The following is a 17,670-nucleotide window of genomic DNA, read 5'->3' on the forward strand; positions in this document are numbered from 1 at the left end:
ACGGCCGGTGGGTCATACTATGCAGCCACCCATGCCCGTCGGCTGTCGTCGCGGGGTGCAGACGCACACGCCTTGATCGACCATCCCCAGCCCTGACAGATCCGAACGTTCCATCCAGATCTGCAGACTGCAGCGGCACCACTAATCATGCGTCCACGGTCCCTGATTGATCCGTCTCAAAATACACTCGGATCACGCCACTCACACCAAGTTGATCATCACTAGCTAATTAAGCTGAATCTTGTCCCACCGTCGGCGCAGATGTGATACGAAGCTGCGGCCGACGACGACGTGCCGGCCGGCCGGCCAAATTCGGCACCGTGCCGACCGGGACTCTCGCTGGCGACTTGGGACCCTGCGTGCGTGCGTGCGTGTGATTAGCACGACTCGAGGAGGACCAATGCTCGATGGATGTCTGCTTTGCTTTGCTTTTTATTCATTTGCTTTGCGTTGTGGTTTGCTCTGCTCCGATCGTCTTGAGATCTGAGAGCACATGCTCCCCTCGCCCCTCCGTCTTGTGCCACCCTGTGGGAGAACAAAAGCCTCTCTTGATCTCTTCCCCATGTGCGCCATGGATGGATGGATTGATTCATCTCCTTTTGTTTAATTAGTGACTGAGGATTAACGCTGCTGGTGTCCGGCGGACGGCGGGTGCATTTGTTTTTTTTTCCTTGCATCGAGGTTCGGTTGGCTGCCATGATCTGCTAAGCACGCACAAGGGTACATTATTCTACTACTACTACTACTACTACGGAGTACTAGAGAAACTTTACTCCTAGATTAGGGAGGAGTAGAAGCTGTCCAACAAAATCACCCACGTTCAACGATAAACCGGCAGTACTCCACTAATTAATCTCCAGTGGCCTCGGTTCTGTCCAGATCCGTTGGCTGCTTGGTGACGAACGAACTACTACTCCTGACCCTTACTTAAAGTGGACTAGGATGTCAAAATGCAGCAATCGGATTGCTTTAATCTCTCAAACCAAGCCATTTCAGCCTCTATGGTCCATACTACTGGATGTAAACCACCTCTCCTGAAACCGAACAAAAGATTCAATCAATAGCACAAATCAGACACATCCAGTCTCCAATCATATGCAACAGACATTTACAGATACAGCTCACGCTGGCGCTCAAATCTCAATCTGCTGCAGAGGCCAGAGGACACATCCCCACACCCCATATACGCATCCATCACCCTGTCTCCTCATCCTACCCCCCACTCGTGTGCCGTCCCTGCCCAAACAGCTGCCAATGCCGGCCCCGTCCTCTCATCATATCGCAGGATGAACTGAGCGTCCAAGTCGCAACCAACTGGGACTGGGACTTGGCATCATAGCTTCTTCTTCCTCCTTTCTATTTGATGGGTACGCAAGCAGACAGATATTTTCTTCCCAGCTAGTTCTTGCCCTCTTGGTGTGTTTTTTTTTAAATTTGATTTGTTGTTCTTGCATTGTGCTTGAGCTCGAGATTAGTTACATCGTTCTGCAGTTATTGCCTCTCTTATTTTGGCCGTGCTAGTGCTTGAACTGCCTGCAACTAGTTTTGGCACAAAGTTCCATCGAGATCTTTTATCCTTTGGTTGTGGCATTTCGTGCCCTTGATTTAGACAGTCTGAACTCATTTGAACATGTGGTCCTGCTACAGTAATCTGAACATGCCAGCTTAATTACCCTGTTCCAACTGTAAGAGCTCGGCAATCTTTTCACGGATAGCAGTTTATGTCCTTGGTTCATTCAATGATCCAATCACGTAATCCATTTGAACGATGTTGATGCATTCCCACAAAATTCATCGATCTTTCGGTCCATACGGCACGGATTCCACAGCCTCTTTCTCTGTTTAAAGGTGAATACAGGTGACTAAGAGAGATTCTAGTTCTTTTCCCATTTAAAGGTGTGATGGTTACATGTTCCTTTGCCATAGCTTGCTTCTTATTCCTTCCACTAAAGCTGCATGCTATCATGACCCTCCGCCTTTTCCCCTTTGATCAGTTTGATGTGACACACAGTTCATCCGAGCACTGTTTGTTTAGCACAGGACCACATCGATCGTTCTTGCTGTCCCTGTTGCGTAAAAAAAGCGAATCCAACCCAAATCTAAATCCCGACGCAAAATGCAAGAGGAGTATTATTATCATGAGTTGTGGATCAAGTCGTTGCCTTCCTGATCGCATACTAGTCGGAGTAGTGTATATAATAGCCTAACATCATCGCTGCTGCTCTTGTCAAGAAGAAGCAAGCCCAAGCGCGAGTGCGAGGCTGCAATGCTGAGGCGCGACGTTCAGGGAGAAGCTGCCGCTGGTGCTGGTGAAGTGACGAGGAAGCCTTGCACGACCAAGATCCGGAAGCGGTGCGCGCTGTCGTCGTCGTCCGGCGCGACGTCGGACTCTTTGAGGAGGCTGAGGCTGAAGCGAGGCGTGGTGGTGCTCCGGCGGACGGGAGGAGGCGCTGGATTTTCGCCGTGCCCGAGCAGGAAGATGTCGGAGTCGTCCTGGACGCGCGGTCGCTCTGACGGGGTGAACTCGTCAGCGAAGGTGTCGGCCCGGAAGCTCGTCAACGCTCTGTGGCAGATGAATGAGGGCAGTTTGCTCCTCCAGGAGGAGGAGGGAGAGGCCGGGGCCCGGGGCTCCGCGGCACATCGGCGCTGCGCGTCATCGGTAGAGGTGAGTCATTGTCCGGGACGCCGTGTTCCGTTGTACTGTACCTTTAACCGTTGTGTTTCTGCAGTTTGATCATGATCTTTGTTTCCTTTTTGCGGGCGTAGATTCCCAAGAGGTCAAGAACGAAGAGCAGGGTTTTGGATGCTGACGGCGAATGGTTTTCAGATAAACTGAGCAACGGCGGCACTGTGGGGGTAATTCTTTCCCTCCCAATTTACACATTTGCGATATGATTTACTAGTATATAACTTTGTACTATCACAGTGATTTGGATACTGTTCATTTACATTTTCAGACCAAAATGCATGCATTCTCCATATCACTCATGGATTAACAACTTAAGCGTCTTAATTAATTTCTCGGATAGTCCTGTTTAGAGTAACAGTCTTACCATTAATTGGTCAACAGAACAAAAATGTGCAGCCTGAAAATCTTACCATTTTGGATGCCAGTTTTTCCGAGTATTTGGTCTCTGAATCTTTTTGCTACCTCATGCTGTCATGCAATATATGAGTATTGTAGTGGTAGCAGTAGTACACTACAGGCTGACATTAAACATTATACTTGCATTTCCAAGGATGCCTTGTGACAGCCACATGCACCTTTGTCCACTTCCTCTATGGATTGTAAACCATAGGCTACGATCTAGGCTTGTACCAAACGTGACTTGTTTATCCGTCTGCCAATGCTGCTCCTCATCATGCATGTCTAGAAGGCTGTTCTGTTAATTAGGGAAAGCATTAGTACGTGATCGAGCAGTTGTGATCTCTATGCGCGCGGCGCCGGCGTCCTAGACTAGAATGGGTTTTCTAGTTGGAACTTAGCCATCTGTTTGAGAGGACAAGATTCGGCGGTTGTCCAAAGCTAAGCTGTTAGTTGGAACTTGTTTTTCAATTGGTGCATACTATGCATATGCAGCAGCTGTTGCACAAGCTAGAGGGCCAGCAGGACAGCCTGACCTGCGACTGTGTGTCTGTCAAAGACAAGGGGCGCCTCATCATGCATACCATATTACCATCATGTCTTTTTGCTAGCTAAATCATTCATCCCGCACCTAATTAATCATCCTCCCTGGTCTCTGTTTGACCGAATAAAACTTACTGTAGTAATTGCTTCACCACGTGCAGCAAAAAAAATTCTCATAATTTTGTACTCCACTCTATGTCAGGTGCACGCACGGGGTGAAGACTCGAGTTCGATGTGTTCGATGGGCCGCGAGTACAGAAACAGAACGGCCCACCTGCAGGACATGTACAGGAGCCTGACGGCGTCCAGGGAGCTGGTGAGAGTCCTGGCCAGCATCTGGGCCCCCGGAGACCTGAACCCGTCCACGGCGGCGTCGCTCCTCGCCGCCCTGCGCTGCGAGCTGGACCTGGCGCGCGCCCACGCGCGGCATCTCGCCAAGGAAGAGTCCCGCCGCGGCGCCGAGGAGGCGGAGCTCCTGAAGAAGCGGCTGGCCGCGGAGGCGCACGCGTGGAAGATCCGGCAGCGGGAGAAGGCTGCGGCCACGGTGCGGGTCGTGGCCGAAGAGCTGGAGGGCGAGCGGCGGTCGAGGCGGCGGGCGGAAAGGGTGAACTGCAAGCTCGGGGACGCCCTGGCCGAGACGGAGAGAGAGCTGCGGGCGGCGGAGAAGGAGCTGGAAAGGGAGAGGAAGTCGAGGGAGCGGCTGGAGAAGGTGTGCGAGGAGCTCGTGGGGGGCGAGGAGATGAGGGCCGCCGCGCAGGCGGATCTGGACAAGGAAAGGGAGATGCTGCGGCTCGCGGACGAGCTCCGTGAGGAGCGGGTCCAGATGAAGCTGCTCGAGGCGCGGCTCCAGTTCGAGGAGAAGAACGCCGTCGTCGACCAGCTCCGGGGCGAGCTCCAGGCCTTCCTCGACACCACCAAGAAAGAATCGCCTGCCGCGGCAGATGACGATAATCACAACGCATCTCAAGGCGCGTTCGATGATGACCCCATCGCTCCGGTTGCTCTCGGCAACAAGACGGATAGAGGAGATCAAGACGAAGGAGGCGCCCAAGATGATGACGATTCGGAAGGCAGCGACATGCACTCCATCGAGCTGAACGCGGATGGCAGCAGGCAGGAATGCGGCTGGAGCTACGGCACGGCTGCTGCTTCCAAGGAGAAGGCGGCGTCGGAATGCGCGGTCGATCCGTGGTTCGACCGGCAATCGCTGGGGGAATTTGAAGGAGGCCAGCCGTGGGACAACGATGACGAAGGGTGCAGCGTCCGGACCAGGGACGACGTCGACGAGGACTCGGAGAGGTACCAGGCCATCAAGAACCTCAGGGAGCAGATGCTGGCCGGGCATGGGTTCATCTTCCTGTCGCAGGCAGACGAAGCACATGCTGAGAGACAGTATGATCGCTACGGTCTGATGTACCATGATGAAGACGGAAAACGGTGATGAGACATTCAGACTGGCGTGGAGCGAAATGATCCAGTTGGCGGCGGATCGATCGGTTGGTGTTAATACCGGTTTTGTTTTCCCTTCAAACTGTGTGCATATATACCTCATCTGCTCTCTTCTCCTCTGGATGATCATTCTTTCATAGGAATGTTTTGTGTTCCTGGGAAGCGGGCGAGTGTCAATATATATGTTCTTCCTGCATTTGCTATTTAGAAATTGGAACTTCTAAAAGTTGGCCAACATGCAGATCACGAGACCTATACACTGGCACACAAGAAATGTCGATTGTAGACATAGAATTGTGCAACTGTAACTTGATCTCCACATGGACAAGGTGAGCTACTTCAAGAGGGGGAGGAAGATGGAGCCCTGCGCAAATTTGTCCAAATATGAATGTATATATTTTTTAAAAACGTCTAAATACATGTAATATTTTGACAATAATTTAGGATCGGAGGGAGTATTTACTTGCCTTCAATCACTTGCCTGACATCTAGCCAATAGAGAGAGCCCTGCCATCTAGCCAGCCGCAAATGAAACCCCAGATCACTTGCCCGACAGAGGCAGGTCACAGATTAAGCAAAGCCGTGGTTTCAAACCCCTTTTCAAAAAAAAAAAAAGCAAAGCCGAAAATAGGGTTGTGGGGTCATCCCCGGATGGCGAGTTATTCCGCCGTGAGGATCTTTCCATGGGCGACATCCATTTTGTGTATGTTGTACACGAGTGAGTACAAAGAAACACTTCTGTAGCAACATACTACAGTAACAATTTTTAGTCTAAAACTAAATTTACATATGATTTTGAGAATTCGTAATTACCAATTTATCGGCAAATTGTATCAGAGGCCACCTACAAATCACTAGTTGCCCGGCCCATCTAGTCTAGTACATGAACGAGCTAGAACCAATGAATGCTAGCCCAGCCAGGGACATTATACTACGTCGAACCTTGTACCGTTGCATCCCAAATCCAAGCCCAAATCTGTTGGCATACACCTTCACTGCATGCGAGCTCCTCTACAAAAAAAAATCTCTTAAAAAATCGGGAGGAGACAGGTGCAAGATTTCATGCTGGGGGTGGTACATACATGTAAACACAGAGTATATTTGCAACATTAGATTAGACGAAAACGTGATCTAGGCCGCACGCGTCCGATCGTTTCGCCGGATCGATCGGCTTTAGATCATTTACATTTTTTTTAGAATAAGATCCTTTATATGGGGTCGGTCGATACACACGCGACTTACCCGAGCCGGTCATTTTCCTTTTTTTTTTGAGAGGAGGCCGGTCATTTTCCAGGTTGGGCACTTGGGCTTGGGCCGCACAAGTGGATGGATCCGTCCTAGAGCTGCTGGGTTGACCAATATACCTGGGAACATTTCTGGCCCGTGGCGTGGACCGGTGGACGTGCGCGGTGAGCCTGCCACTGCCAGTCGTCTTGAGCGGGCAGGGCGGCGGCATATGGGCTGATCGGTTACAGGTGCGGAGTCAAAAACGACAAAACTAATCTATATTATCGTTGACATCCTCGCTAGGTTTTCCAGGAGCACTGGCCTAGCCGCCGTCATCGGAGATTTTCGGTTCCCCTCGCCAAAATTATCCAGAAGTTTTTGCTTATATCGATTGTGGTTCTGATCGGCAACGTCATGGCGGAGGGTGCGATGCCGTCACGAATAAAGGTACTCTAGTTCTTCCTCTACTGTGGTGGTGCTTTAACGGGCGTTGCTGCGGAGCCAGAGAGTTTTAATCCCACGGATTTAGTGTACCTGATCTTATGGATCTTAGATTTGTGTACTCGCAGATCTGTTTACACGTATCTGTTGAGTTTTTGTTAGTGTGTCATGGTGCTTTTGTTGATTTTATGTTTTGTAATTTTGGAATACTTCTCTGACGTTCTGATGAAGATCTTGCGGTTCGACGACTGCACGTTTAGGGGATCATCCCCGGCCCAAGTACGATCAACGCTCATGACTTCTCATCTTTTTGGATGAGCGACTCAAGAGGTTTTTCGAAACCTTTGAAGGTAGTCAAGTTTGTGCAGGGATACCAGTAATGATGTTGCTGCTACAGTCTGATTGCAGTCTTTATGTTGAAGTCTCAATAGAATTTCATGTTGCAAAGTATGAAATCACGGAGAAGATTTCTTTAAGAAATTTCATTCTAATTCTTAATTATTGGAGTTATCTTAGAGTTTCTAAAATCTATGATCCAAAACATTGTACCTATAATGATTCTCTTGTTTGAATAAATTTACGGGTTATTCTCAAAAAAAACATCTAAAAGCTAAAGAAATTTGAAAAGATAAACATCACGCAATTTTTTTTCTCAAATCTAACTATTTGTCTCAGCGCCTGCATGAAAGGTGCTATTCACTGAAACATAGCGCCTGAGAGTCCGGCGCTATGCCCCTGCCAGCGTGACGAAGCGGGGCCGTCCAGGCCCCACCCGCGTTCATGTAGCGCTTGAGGGAAGGTTATGCCTCGGCGCATAGCGCCTCTGTCCGAGGCGCTATGCCTCGTGCCCTAAGAGCAAGAATAATAAGGTGGCTATTAGGTTGGCTGTATAGTGTATACTCATGCCATCTCATCTAAACCCATCACAAATAAATATTGGTATAATAGCATGGCTATTAAGCTGGCTCAGTTAAATATTTGATCATTTAATGCTTGCTTGCATTTGCCAATAGGAAGAAGAACATGCTAAGAGAAAAGAGAGAAGCGCCTGCTTTGCAGCTAGCGGCCGGCTGCATGTGAGCTTTCATGCTCCTGCTTTGCGCTACAGCCCGGTGACTAATGAAGCGCTGGCTTCAATCTCTCTCCCAGTTCCTGCTAGGATCTATTATATTATTGTAGCTCTAAGGGAACGAACCGCTCGGCCAAGAGGGGGTAGAGAGACAAAAGCTAGGCACGTCATAGTTCTGACGCCCATTTCTGTGTCAAAAAAGAAAAGAAAAATAGGCACGATGGGCTACTAGATTCAAACTCTCAAGTCATCTCCCGCCTGGCGGTCTGCATGAAGCTACGTTACGTCAGAGCTACAAACCAAAATTTGTGCGATGCGTCGTGGTTCTGCAGTGCCAGAGACGTGTGTTGCCAAAATATGGTGGGTATAGCGGTGTTGGTTCTTTCCAATGCGTTTTGTATATCCTGGTACACCAAAAGTCAAGATTTTAGGGCCTGTTTGGTTCGTGCGCTGACGCTTTGCTGCGTGGCCTGAAGCGTCCCTGAGAGTTGCCGGCAACTTGTTTGGTTGCCGTCCTGACGAGCTGCCTGGTCCAGGCGAGGCTCCCTCGCTCAGGCCTCCGAAAACGAGCGCCTGAGCCAGGCTCCATCGGCAAGCAAACGCTAATCACTGAACAGCTTCGTAATCACCGCCGCCGGCTGTGCTTAGCTCGTCGTGGCCTTAATCAAGACGCCGCTCTGTCCTCCGCTCGTCGGGATCTAGCCACCATGGCCATGATCAGGACGCCGCTAGAAGGGATTCATCCTCCGCCCCGTCGGGGTCTAGCCAGCATGGCCACAATCGAGGAGCCCTGGGCTGCAATCTGACTTCATATGTCCAAATCGGACCAGCACCCACTGTAACCGATGATGAGCCATGGAGGAATCGACCACAAAATGCAGCCATCCTCCCGATCTGAGTTAGGACATCTTCGATTTTCCGCCGCCAGAGGCATCGGGCTGCTGCATGCAGCCGGACTTTAATTGATTGTACTCGTACAATTTATATGCTCAGGTTGTTTGATCTTGTGTTAGAGCCTAGTACTCACGTGGTGGTTCACTCCAGTGAAATCAGAAAAACGAATTTACTAGGAGGGAAACGTTTTCAGTGAGGTTCTAATAGAAACATGTTTAAGCATTTACGTTTTGTGACTATCAAAACGTATACATCCGCTCTCAGGCATTTCTCAGCTCAGATTTCTAACCAAACACCCCATCTACACATATGCCTCGTCAGGCAAAAATATCCAAATTTTCAGGGAGTTCTCAGGCATGGCTTTTTGTCAGGCACAAAGCTCAGGACACCAACCAAACATGCCCTTAGAGACGACAAATTTCTGACACAGATTTCCATTTTCAAAAAAGTAGAGATAACGGGTAATAAATTTATACTTCCAAGTCATCCCCAGTAGTCTGGTGGACTGCGTAAAGGTACGTCGTCAAAGCTACAAACCAAAAATTGAGCGGTGCGTCGTGGTTCCGCAAAGTCAGAGACATGTATTACCAAAATATGATGATCGTACAGCCGTGTTGTTTCTTTCCTATGCTTCTTCTAGATTAGCGGTGCACCGAAAGGCAAGATTTAAGAGACGAGGATATCTGATGCCCATTTCCATTTCCAAAATAAATAAATAAAGATAACTTGTTAATAAATTTAAGTCTAGTGGCTTCCATAAAGGTACGTACAAACCAAAATTTGCGTGATGCGTCGTGGTTCTGCAATGTCAGAGACATGTGTTGCCAGAATATTATCTGTATAACCACATTGTTTCTTTCCTTTGCGTTTCTACATTCATGATGCACCGAAAGGTAAGATGACAGATTTCTGACGCCCATTTCCATTTCAAAAGATAGAGATAATGTGTTACTACATTTTTAAATAAATTTTTTAGTCATCTCGAGGGAGGCGGCCTACGTAAAGGTACGTGAGAGCACCATACCAAATTTACAAGATGCATCATGTTTTGCAACATTGTTTTGCAAAAATATGATGGTATAGCTATGTTTCTTCTTCATGTGTGTCTTCTTGATTGGTGGTGCACCGGAGTGTAAGATTTAAGGGACCATAGATTTTTTTATACCCATTTCCATTTCAAAAAATAGAGAGAATGGATTACACATTTGAATTCTCGAGCCATCTTCAACCTGAAGTAAAGGTACATCAGGCCATCAGGGCTACAATGAATTTTGTACTAACGTCAAATTAAATTCATGCGGAGGCATGAGTGTTGCCCAAATTTACTACCACTACATTTTGGTGATACGATATGGCCAAACCAACCATTCAATTATAACCCACCCACCCACCAGGTTAGACATGGAAATTTATTGGTTTTGAAATTCTGTCCACTAGCCTGACTCATGTACTCCACGTGTGGTGCGTTAACCGCAACCCGTCACGTCAAAAATGGAGAACTCACAAATTACGGGTTCTTAATCTGAACCTAGAAAAGGAAAACTTACTCCAGGTCTCCAGCATACTCCAACAAGAACAAGCGGTCCAGGATCAAAAGATGACAACAAAGAGGAACGAGAAACTAAGAACGATAAGACCAACAGACTAATCAGCAGCGGCAGCCCTAAACAACAGTTGAGCCACGAGCCCACGAGCCCACGAGCCAGAGCCGGTGGCCACGGTTGTCAGTTGTCAGACGGCGGCCGCCGCATCCACATTGCCGGAACCAGAAGCAGCGGCATTTGCGTTGGAACCACCGGCAGCCGCGCCGGCTTGGACGTTGGCATTGGCATTCCCGGCCGCGTTGGCGTTGGCGCACTCCGTCCTGTGGCCTGCCCTCCAGTGCAGCGCCTGGCACGCGCGGGAGCAGTAGACGACAACGCCGCACGCAGAGCACCGCCGGAACTCGTTCTTCCTCGTCTCCGGCCGCCCGCACGCCGGCTGCGAGCACAGGCGCAGCCCGGCCCCGGCAGCGGCCTCGGCCACTGCCGCCGGCCGCGTCGCGAACCACTCGGCCAGGAACTCGTTGGCGCCGTTCGCCGCGCGCGCGCGCCCGGCGGCGACGTGGTGGCAGCCGAAGTCGCTGAGCAGGCATTCGTGCGACGGGCGCTGCACGCCCTGCCCGGCCCCAGCTCTCAGGGCGGCGCACATCTCGTTGAAGTTGGCCTGGACGAGGAGGCGGCGGCCGGCGGACACGGACTTGCGGACGCCGTAGCCGTCCGAGACGCAGTGGCCGAGCTCGCGAAGCGCGTCGGTGTGGCCGCGCCCGGCGGCGTGCGCGCAGAGGTGGGCAGCGACGAGCAGGTTGCGGCTGTCCTTGGAGCCTCCGCTGCCGTTGAACTGGATGATGGCCATCGAGTAGAGCGCCTCCGCGTGGCCGCGGAGCGCCGCCTGCGCCAGCAGCTCCGATCCTGCGGGGCGGTTCCCCGCACAATAGTAGAGGATCTGCAGTTGCCGTCCAGAACAGATCAACACAGGGCGTCGTGAGCGCCGATTGTTGGACGCGAATGCTTGAAAGTCAAGGAAGAAAATGTTTCGGGGATGTTCGTACTAGGCGCGTACCATGCCAAGGAGGTAGGAGGCGTCGGTGTTGCCGGCGTCGGAGCAGCGGAGGAGGAACCTGTGCGCGTCGTCGGACCAGCCCTTGGCGCGCACGGCGACGCAGCGCGGCGACGCCCGCGCGAGCACCAGCTTGTGCTGCCCGAGTTCCCGGAACCTCTTGCACCTGCAACCGAAACGAACCAACCCAATCAAACACAGGATCGATCGACGTACAACGTCCCCCCCCAAAAAAAATCCAAGAATCAACACGATCGAGGAGAAAAGAAAGAACTAGCAAGAACCGAAGGCGCGGCGTGCTTACGTGAGCGTGGCGGCGGCGAGGTCGGCCGGCGAGTTAGCGGTGGCCGCGACGTCCGCGAGGATGGACACGACCAGCTCGTCGTGGAGCTCGTCGAACGCCCCGCCGCCACAGGCCAGCGTCGTCCTCCGCCTCTTGGCCCCCTCGTCCGTCCAACTCTTGCCGCTCCACATCGCCGCCATGCGCCTCCCGTGACACGTCGAGAGGGAAGATAAAAGACAGACGAGGGCGACGCGGTGGTGCAGAGCAGAGAGCTATATATAACAACTGGACAAGCCGGGACGAGAAGAGAGCTGCGTGGAGTGCCCTTTGGATTCGGTCCCCTTCTAATTAAACGTGGCGGGGATCACCATCCCGTGCCCCCGAGGCGTAACGTCAACGGCGCGGTTGACCGCGCCGCCCGTCCTTTGCAGGTGGTGGTTTGCTTGGGAGCGTGGCAAAGGCAGTCCGTTCCTGGCAGCGCGCGCAGCCGCGCAGGGAGAGCTGCGGTTTCGGGATTTGGGTTGCCGACTTGGCTGGCACCGATCGCTACTTGGCTGGCGGTTACCATGCCACCCGCACGATCTTTAACTCCTGCAGCCTTTCTTGGCTCCTCTTCTCCTCTGCTAATCTTGAAATTTCATTCGCTCTGTACCCGTTCGTTTCCTTTTGGGTTCCCCTCTCTGGGCAACGCCAGTAGCACAGCACATACCAGTAATTTACTGCTTCCGATTTTCTGCGATCGGTTTCTGCCTGCGAATTCAATTACAAGCTTCTTATTTTGACGGCATTAATAGTACCCACATAATGTTTGGGATTGACGCTGGCCTGCCAGCAAGGAATGTGCCGGAGAACGGGATCGCCTTTGGTTCGATGGTTCTGGCCTTTTGACGCGTTTTTATTCCCGAATACACAATCGGGGTTGTCACGACAAATTAAGCATCTAAGGTTGAGCACTGCAGATTGCTTCTTAGTTCCAAATATGGAATTTTGTGTCAGATTTTGACCAATACTTAGACAAATAATATCTAACATACTTATATAAAAAATATACTCTCTCCGTCCGAATAAGTGATGTTGATTTGTATAAGAGTTTATACAAATCAACGTCACTTATTTTGGGACGGAGGAAGTAGTAAAAATTTATTTTTCGATATGAATCTAACATAACTAAGTTTTTTTATCATGATAACCTCCTAATACTAATCTGCTACGGAGTATGAGATTCCGTATTGACATTATATATTAGGAAAGAGGAAATACCTTTGATTTTAGAATTGTTTAGAAAGAAGAGGAACTGCAAATATTGTATTCCTCCGTCTAATAAAGGATGTCTCAATTTTGACTAAATTTGAATGCATCTATACACTAAGTCATGTTTAGATACATCCAAATTTTGATAAATTTGAGACATGTTTTGTTGGACGACTCGTAGGTTGGATTGAATTTATAATACACCCTCCATTTCATAAAGGTTGGCGTATTTTGTTTCGTTAAGACAAGGCTTTGACCAAGAATTACACTATTAATATGTAACATATATGATACAAAATCATGATTATTAGAAAGAACTTTTAAAAACGAATTTATTGATATAAATTTTATGTATGTAAAAACACATATTAATAGAGTTATCATTGATCAAAGCCTTATCTTAATGAAACAAAATACGCCAACTTTTGTGAAATGGAGGGAATATACCAGGCGTCCATACGTCCGTTTATTTACCATTTCAGGTACGCATTTGTTCTCGAACAGAAAAAGACAAAAAACATTGAAGTGGATAATAAAGAAACGAAAACTGTTGGTCAATGTGGACGTGGGTCAAAGAAACCCAAGGAAAAGAACGTGCGGTACAGCGGTGCGGTAGATGAGTTGGCCGTTACACTTCCAAGGGCGGGAGAAGGAAAAGTGGCCGGGGCCGGCTGGGGTAAAACTAGTTGGATTTGGACTTGGCTAACCACGGTTAAAACTGTAACTGCATACTAACTGCTCCTCGACCAGAGGTAACTGAAATGACAGGCCTAAACAAGCTATAGATGAGATCATGGGAGAGCTCTTGTCAGGTTACCTACGTCAGCAGAGACACTCTAACTTCGCGTGTTGCTCGATCTTCTTACCATATATTACGTGGTATTTTTGGGGCTTTTCTTTTAGTAAATTCCAAGTTTACCCCTTAAGAAAGTTATGACATATTTAACCCATTTAGTGAAAAAAATCTTTTTGTTTCATTTAAAAAACTTTTGACGCACTTTTATTTCTTTTAAATCCTTCCGTCATTCTAATATATAGACTGGTCCAACATGTCAGGCCACGTGGTGCCTCCACGTACGTAGAAGGGGTACCTCCTGAACACACTTTTGATCATGGTTCAAAATTTCCACTACCCTGAAAATTTCAAAGGTCAGTTAAATTTTGATGATTTTTGTATTATCTCGACCCAAATCGATGAATTCAGAAAATTTTGACCAAACTCAAATTCTAGCATTTAAATTTAATTTAAATCTAGTCCAAAATTTTGAGGTAGAATTTTTTTTTACCCATCAAAATTTTCAAACTCATCTTCTGATTTGGCATGGGATGCCCACGCTCGAGCTGACTAAGTGCCACCATGTACATCCATATGTACATCGGACACAAGGTAGCACCGTGTGAGGATTCAAACAAAATTTAAATCCTAAACTTGAAGTTTGGTAAAATTTCGTCTAAAGACAATGATGCTTTAATCAAGATAACACGACTTTTGGAATATCAGAAATTTTGACGACATTCAAAATTTTGGGGTTGCTAAAAATTTAAACCCTGGTCCTGACAAATAGGGCCACTCTACCGGGATGGCTAAATATCTTATGTGGGGTAAAATGGTCTCAAAGTATCTCAAATGGTGTAAAATGATTTGTTTTTTTGTTAAATAAGGCAAAATGTGACAATACTTTCAAAAAGGGTAAAAATTAAAATTCACTTCTTTTTTTCATGTTCATGATCCGAGCAGCATAGCTCTCGAACAATCCAAACCTTAACCTTTGGACATGATGAGAGTGGTATATATGTGCAGGCACATTGTCAAAGTGTTATATATGATAAATTTTGGTATGAAAAAGAACATTTTTGTGTTCCATCTCGAAAAGAAATACTCTGAAAAAGCAAGTAACCGGTACACTCGTTTTGTTAGCATTAAGTATAAACGTATTTTCGTCTTCATTAAAATTTAAAATGCACAGGCTCGAACATCCACATGCATAAAATTTCCCCTAATTGTTTTGACATATATCAAAATTGTTGCTTATGCAACTTTCAATATCCTACTATCTACGTATACGTTTTATTTTCTAATAAAAATAAACTTCAAAAATTTATATTGATAATTGTGTGTATATGGTATAACTAGAACATGTCATTTCTTTTTTACTGTCTTGCGAACCGATCGTTCTATTTTGAACGCTCCATTGCTGCTACATCATTTTAACATCTTACCAGTCTTTGTAATTGTCGTCGTGTCCCGACCAAATTATCACGTTAATTAAGCTTGGAGATATTAGATGCCACGGTCCAAATATCCGACCCCCAGGACTAAAAGCTGATTTAGATGCCACGGTGCTCAAAGGAATTGTAAGGAACTTGCGGGCCATAGATGACAATATAGGATATTTTTCACTATTCCACCAACTCAACACATGGAACTTAGTATTGTTCACCTCATATGTTTCTTCTAAACATATGTCAAGTTCAAACCCGTTACGAAATTCGGCGGATGCACGATCAAGGATGACACCGAGACACGATATTTGTTAACGAGGTTCGGCCGAAGCCTACATCCCCGGGGCATGACTACAGGCGCTCCTCCCCCATAATATCGCAACACCGGCGACCCTTGGTGCGGGCACAAGCCGCCGGTTACCCCTGCGAGCCTATTGCTATTATGTTGTCATGGTCTCTTTGGGCTACCCCGCGGTGCCTTTATATATTAGGCCCAGGTTACACGTGATTGACTTCAACACCTAACCCTTCGATAATTCCAGGTCCAACTGTAACCGTACTTGTACACATATTCGACACATATCCCAATAAAACCTTTGCACACGAGTTGTTCTCTGACAAGATATAAACCAAGCAAACTCTTCTTCTAGCTTCCTTTTCCCCATAATCGGTGAGCCAACGGTGCTACTGCCTCCTTGGCTAGAAGGTGCGGGGCATGTAGCACCTGTCGCTGCAATTAGCTCGTATTCTCTTATATACTTTCTAACACAATTTATTGCAGTGTCCACATATTTTGAAATCTGATCATCATTGTTACAGACTTTGGTATAGAAAAAAATCTAAATAATCTCCTTTCCTCCTTGGATCCAAGAATGTCACAATCACAAGTACAGAGTTTAACCCAATGTCCTTGTTCTTTCTACGATGATTAGGATCTACATTATCCTTCTCATTAGGACCCAGTTTCTATCCAACTTTGTGTGCATCATTGACGCTAATTCCTTTATTACTTCACTAGTCTGCCAAACCCGGTCTTCAGTGCATGGCGAATGCACAACACCACTGGATGTTGGCCTCCTGTGAGCCGAAACTGTCCTGATAAGGTCTTCACAAGCTAAGAAAGTAACATATGGCTTCTGCTTTCGCCCAGTCTTCATTGATTGGACAATCTTGCACGTTTTGATTAGCATAACTATTTAGGACAGACCTGTATATCAATGCTTCTACAAGCATTTTCCAGGTCAAATTCCATCTAATGGACACATCAACAAACATTCCTTTCTCAAAAGCAAACCCTTGGGAATTTTCCAATTGTATTGAAATCTTTGAAGGCTTGATAGAGAAGACTGTATATGCTTGAGGAGTCCACATATCTTATCAATAGCTCTATGAATGATTTTCATTCCATCTTGAACCAATATGTTAATGTTTGTACAACATCGAACATGCAGATTCATTCCTTAGAGTAGCAATTTGTGTTTATGATATTTTATCAACTCTTTGGAGATGAAAGTGTTATTGCTTGCATTGTCCAATGTAAAGATAAATATCTTGCCCTTCATGTCACATTCTGTCAATTAACTCGTCTCTTCTATCGCAAAACAAGTGTGGGGATACCTTACTTCTTTTGAACTTTCAACTTAATCAACTTGTTCATGTGATTGAATCCTCCATCAATGTAACGGGCTATTATGCACATGTATCCCAAGTTCTGTGATGATGTCCAAAAGTCAGACATTGCAGATGCGAGAATCCTGTTAGGTTTTAGGCATCAAAAGGATTAACACGTCTACTCACTGGTAAGTACTAGAGTACAAATACAACAAAGATTAGGGGTAGATCCATACAGGAAGATGATGCCATCGTGGTAGTTGCCGTAGGTGTTGACGCAGGTCGGAGATAACGACGTCCCTCTGGCCGCTACCGGCACTGACCGGCTACCGGAGTTGACGTCGTGGTCGACGACCTTCCTGCAGCTTCAGCGCTCCCTAGATCGGTAGGGCTTGTGTGTTTTTGAGGTCTCACGTGAACCAGGGGTCTCAAGTGAGGATCAATATCCCATTTTATATGGTGCTGCGCTACAGGGAGCCGAAACCATTAGTTGGTAAATGCCCCCGATCAGGGCATGATTGATGGGGTAAATGACAGAACGTTGTTTTGGGCATTTACCTCATCAAGTCCCTAAATCAACGTCCTTAATTGTGGGCGTGATTTAGGGGCATTAATTCTGGTGGTAAACCAGATCAACCAACAAATCCAGATTCTTCGATTCAACTTTAATCTCTTTTCTTCATTTCATGATATGTCTATCGTTTTTGTTAGCCAGCAGGCGGCTGTTTTCTTCTTAAAAAACAGTCGATGTCTTGGCCGTCAGATCTTTTGCTCGTGGAGAGAAATAAGTTTCCGGCGGTCGATTTTTTCTGAATCATCGATCATAGGCTTTGCGATTCAATCGCTTGTGTTTGTGCGCGTGTTCAGGCCTTGTTTAGCCGGAGGTAGAACTTTTTGGGCGTTTGGGTTTGCCAGCATGTGTGGGCTTTTTGTCCAGCGCTGGACCTAGGCCGCTAACGCTCCTGATTTATTAGCGCTACTGTTTCATCTCTTTTG

The 17,670-nt window shown here is 47.5% G+C and overlaps 2 protein-coding genes across 5 annotated transcripts; one reads left to right on the forward strand and one right to left on the reverse strand.

Moving 5' to 3' along the window:
• Positions 1-883: 883 nt before the first annotated feature.
• Positions 884-5,450, forward strand: LOC100826981. Of its 4 annotated transcripts, XR_002965728.1 has the most exons (5): positions 884-1,367; positions 2,236-2,665; positions 2,767-2,856; positions 3,831-5,124; positions 5,320-5,450. XR_002965728.1 is itself a non-coding variant. In XM_014900210.2 (4 exons), exons 2-4 carry the CDS (start codon positions 2,267-2,269, stop codon positions 5,067-5,069), a joined length of 1,728 nt encoding a protein of 575 aa, XP_014755696.1. In that variant the 5' UTR covers positions 884-1,367; positions 2,233-2,266; the 3' UTR covers positions 5,070-5,312. The 4 variants fall into 4 exon arrangements, 3 of the variants coding, with proteins under 3 accessions (XP_014755696.1, XP_014755695.1, XP_014755697.1); XM_014900210.2 differs by lacking the exon at positions 5,320-5,450 and having other exon boundaries at positions 2,233-2,665; positions 3,831-5,312; XM_014900209.2 differs by lacking the exon at positions 5,320-5,450 and having other exon boundaries at positions 886-1,367; positions 3,831-5,312.
• Positions 5,451-10,103: 4,653 nt separating this feature from the next.
• LOC100827284 (F-box protein At5g50450) lies at positions 10,104-11,886 on the reverse strand. Its single transcript, XM_003572505.4, has 3 exons — positions 11,611-11,886; positions 11,310-11,472; positions 10,104-11,192 (listed from the first exon to the last, which is right to left on the reverse strand). Exons 1-3 carry the CDS (start codon positions 11,787-11,789, stop codon positions 10,440-10,442), a joined length of 1,095 nt encoding a protein of 364 aa, XP_003572553.1. The 5' UTR covers positions 11,790-11,886; the 3' UTR covers positions 10,104-10,439.
• Between the last annotated feature and the right edge of the window lie 5,784 nt (positions 11,887-17,670).

This window comes from Brachypodium distachyon, chromosome 3 (assembly GCF_000005505.3).
Source record: "Brachypodium distachyon strain Bd21 chromosome 3, Brachypodium_distachyon_v3.0, whole genome shotgun sequence".
Lineage (NCBI taxonomy): Eukaryota > Viridiplantae > Streptophyta > Magnoliopsida > Poales > Poaceae > Brachypodium > Brachypodium distachyon.

Excerpts from the sequence above, each read along its gene's own strand:
- LOC100826981 (XM_014900210.2), top strand. The coding sequence starts at position 2,267 with ATGCTGAGGCGCGACGTTCAGGGAGAAGCTGCCGCTGGTGCTGGTGAA. Across the intron at positions 2,666-2,766 it reads GCTGCGCGTCATCGGTAGAG|ATTCCCAAGAGGTCAAGAAC; the intron begins GTGAGTCATTGT and ends TTGCGGGCGTAG. Across the intron at positions 2,857-3,830 it reads GCAACGGCGGCACTGTGGGG|GTGCACGCACGGGGTGAAGA; the intron begins GTAATTCTTTCC and ends ACTCTATGTCAG.
- LOC100827284 (XM_003572505.4), bottom strand. The coding sequence starts at position 11,789 with ATGGCGGCGATGTGGAGCGGCAAGAGTTGGACGGACGAGGGGGCCAAG. Across the intron at positions 11,473-11,610 it reads CTCGCCGCCGCCACGCTCAC|GTGCAAGAGGTTCCGGGAAC; the intron begins GTAAGCACGCCG and ends TTTCGGTTGCAG. Across the intron at positions 11,193-11,309 it reads CCTCCTACCTCCTTGGCATG|ATCCTCTACTATTGTGCGGG; the intron begins GTACGCGCCTAG and ends CGGCAACTGCAG.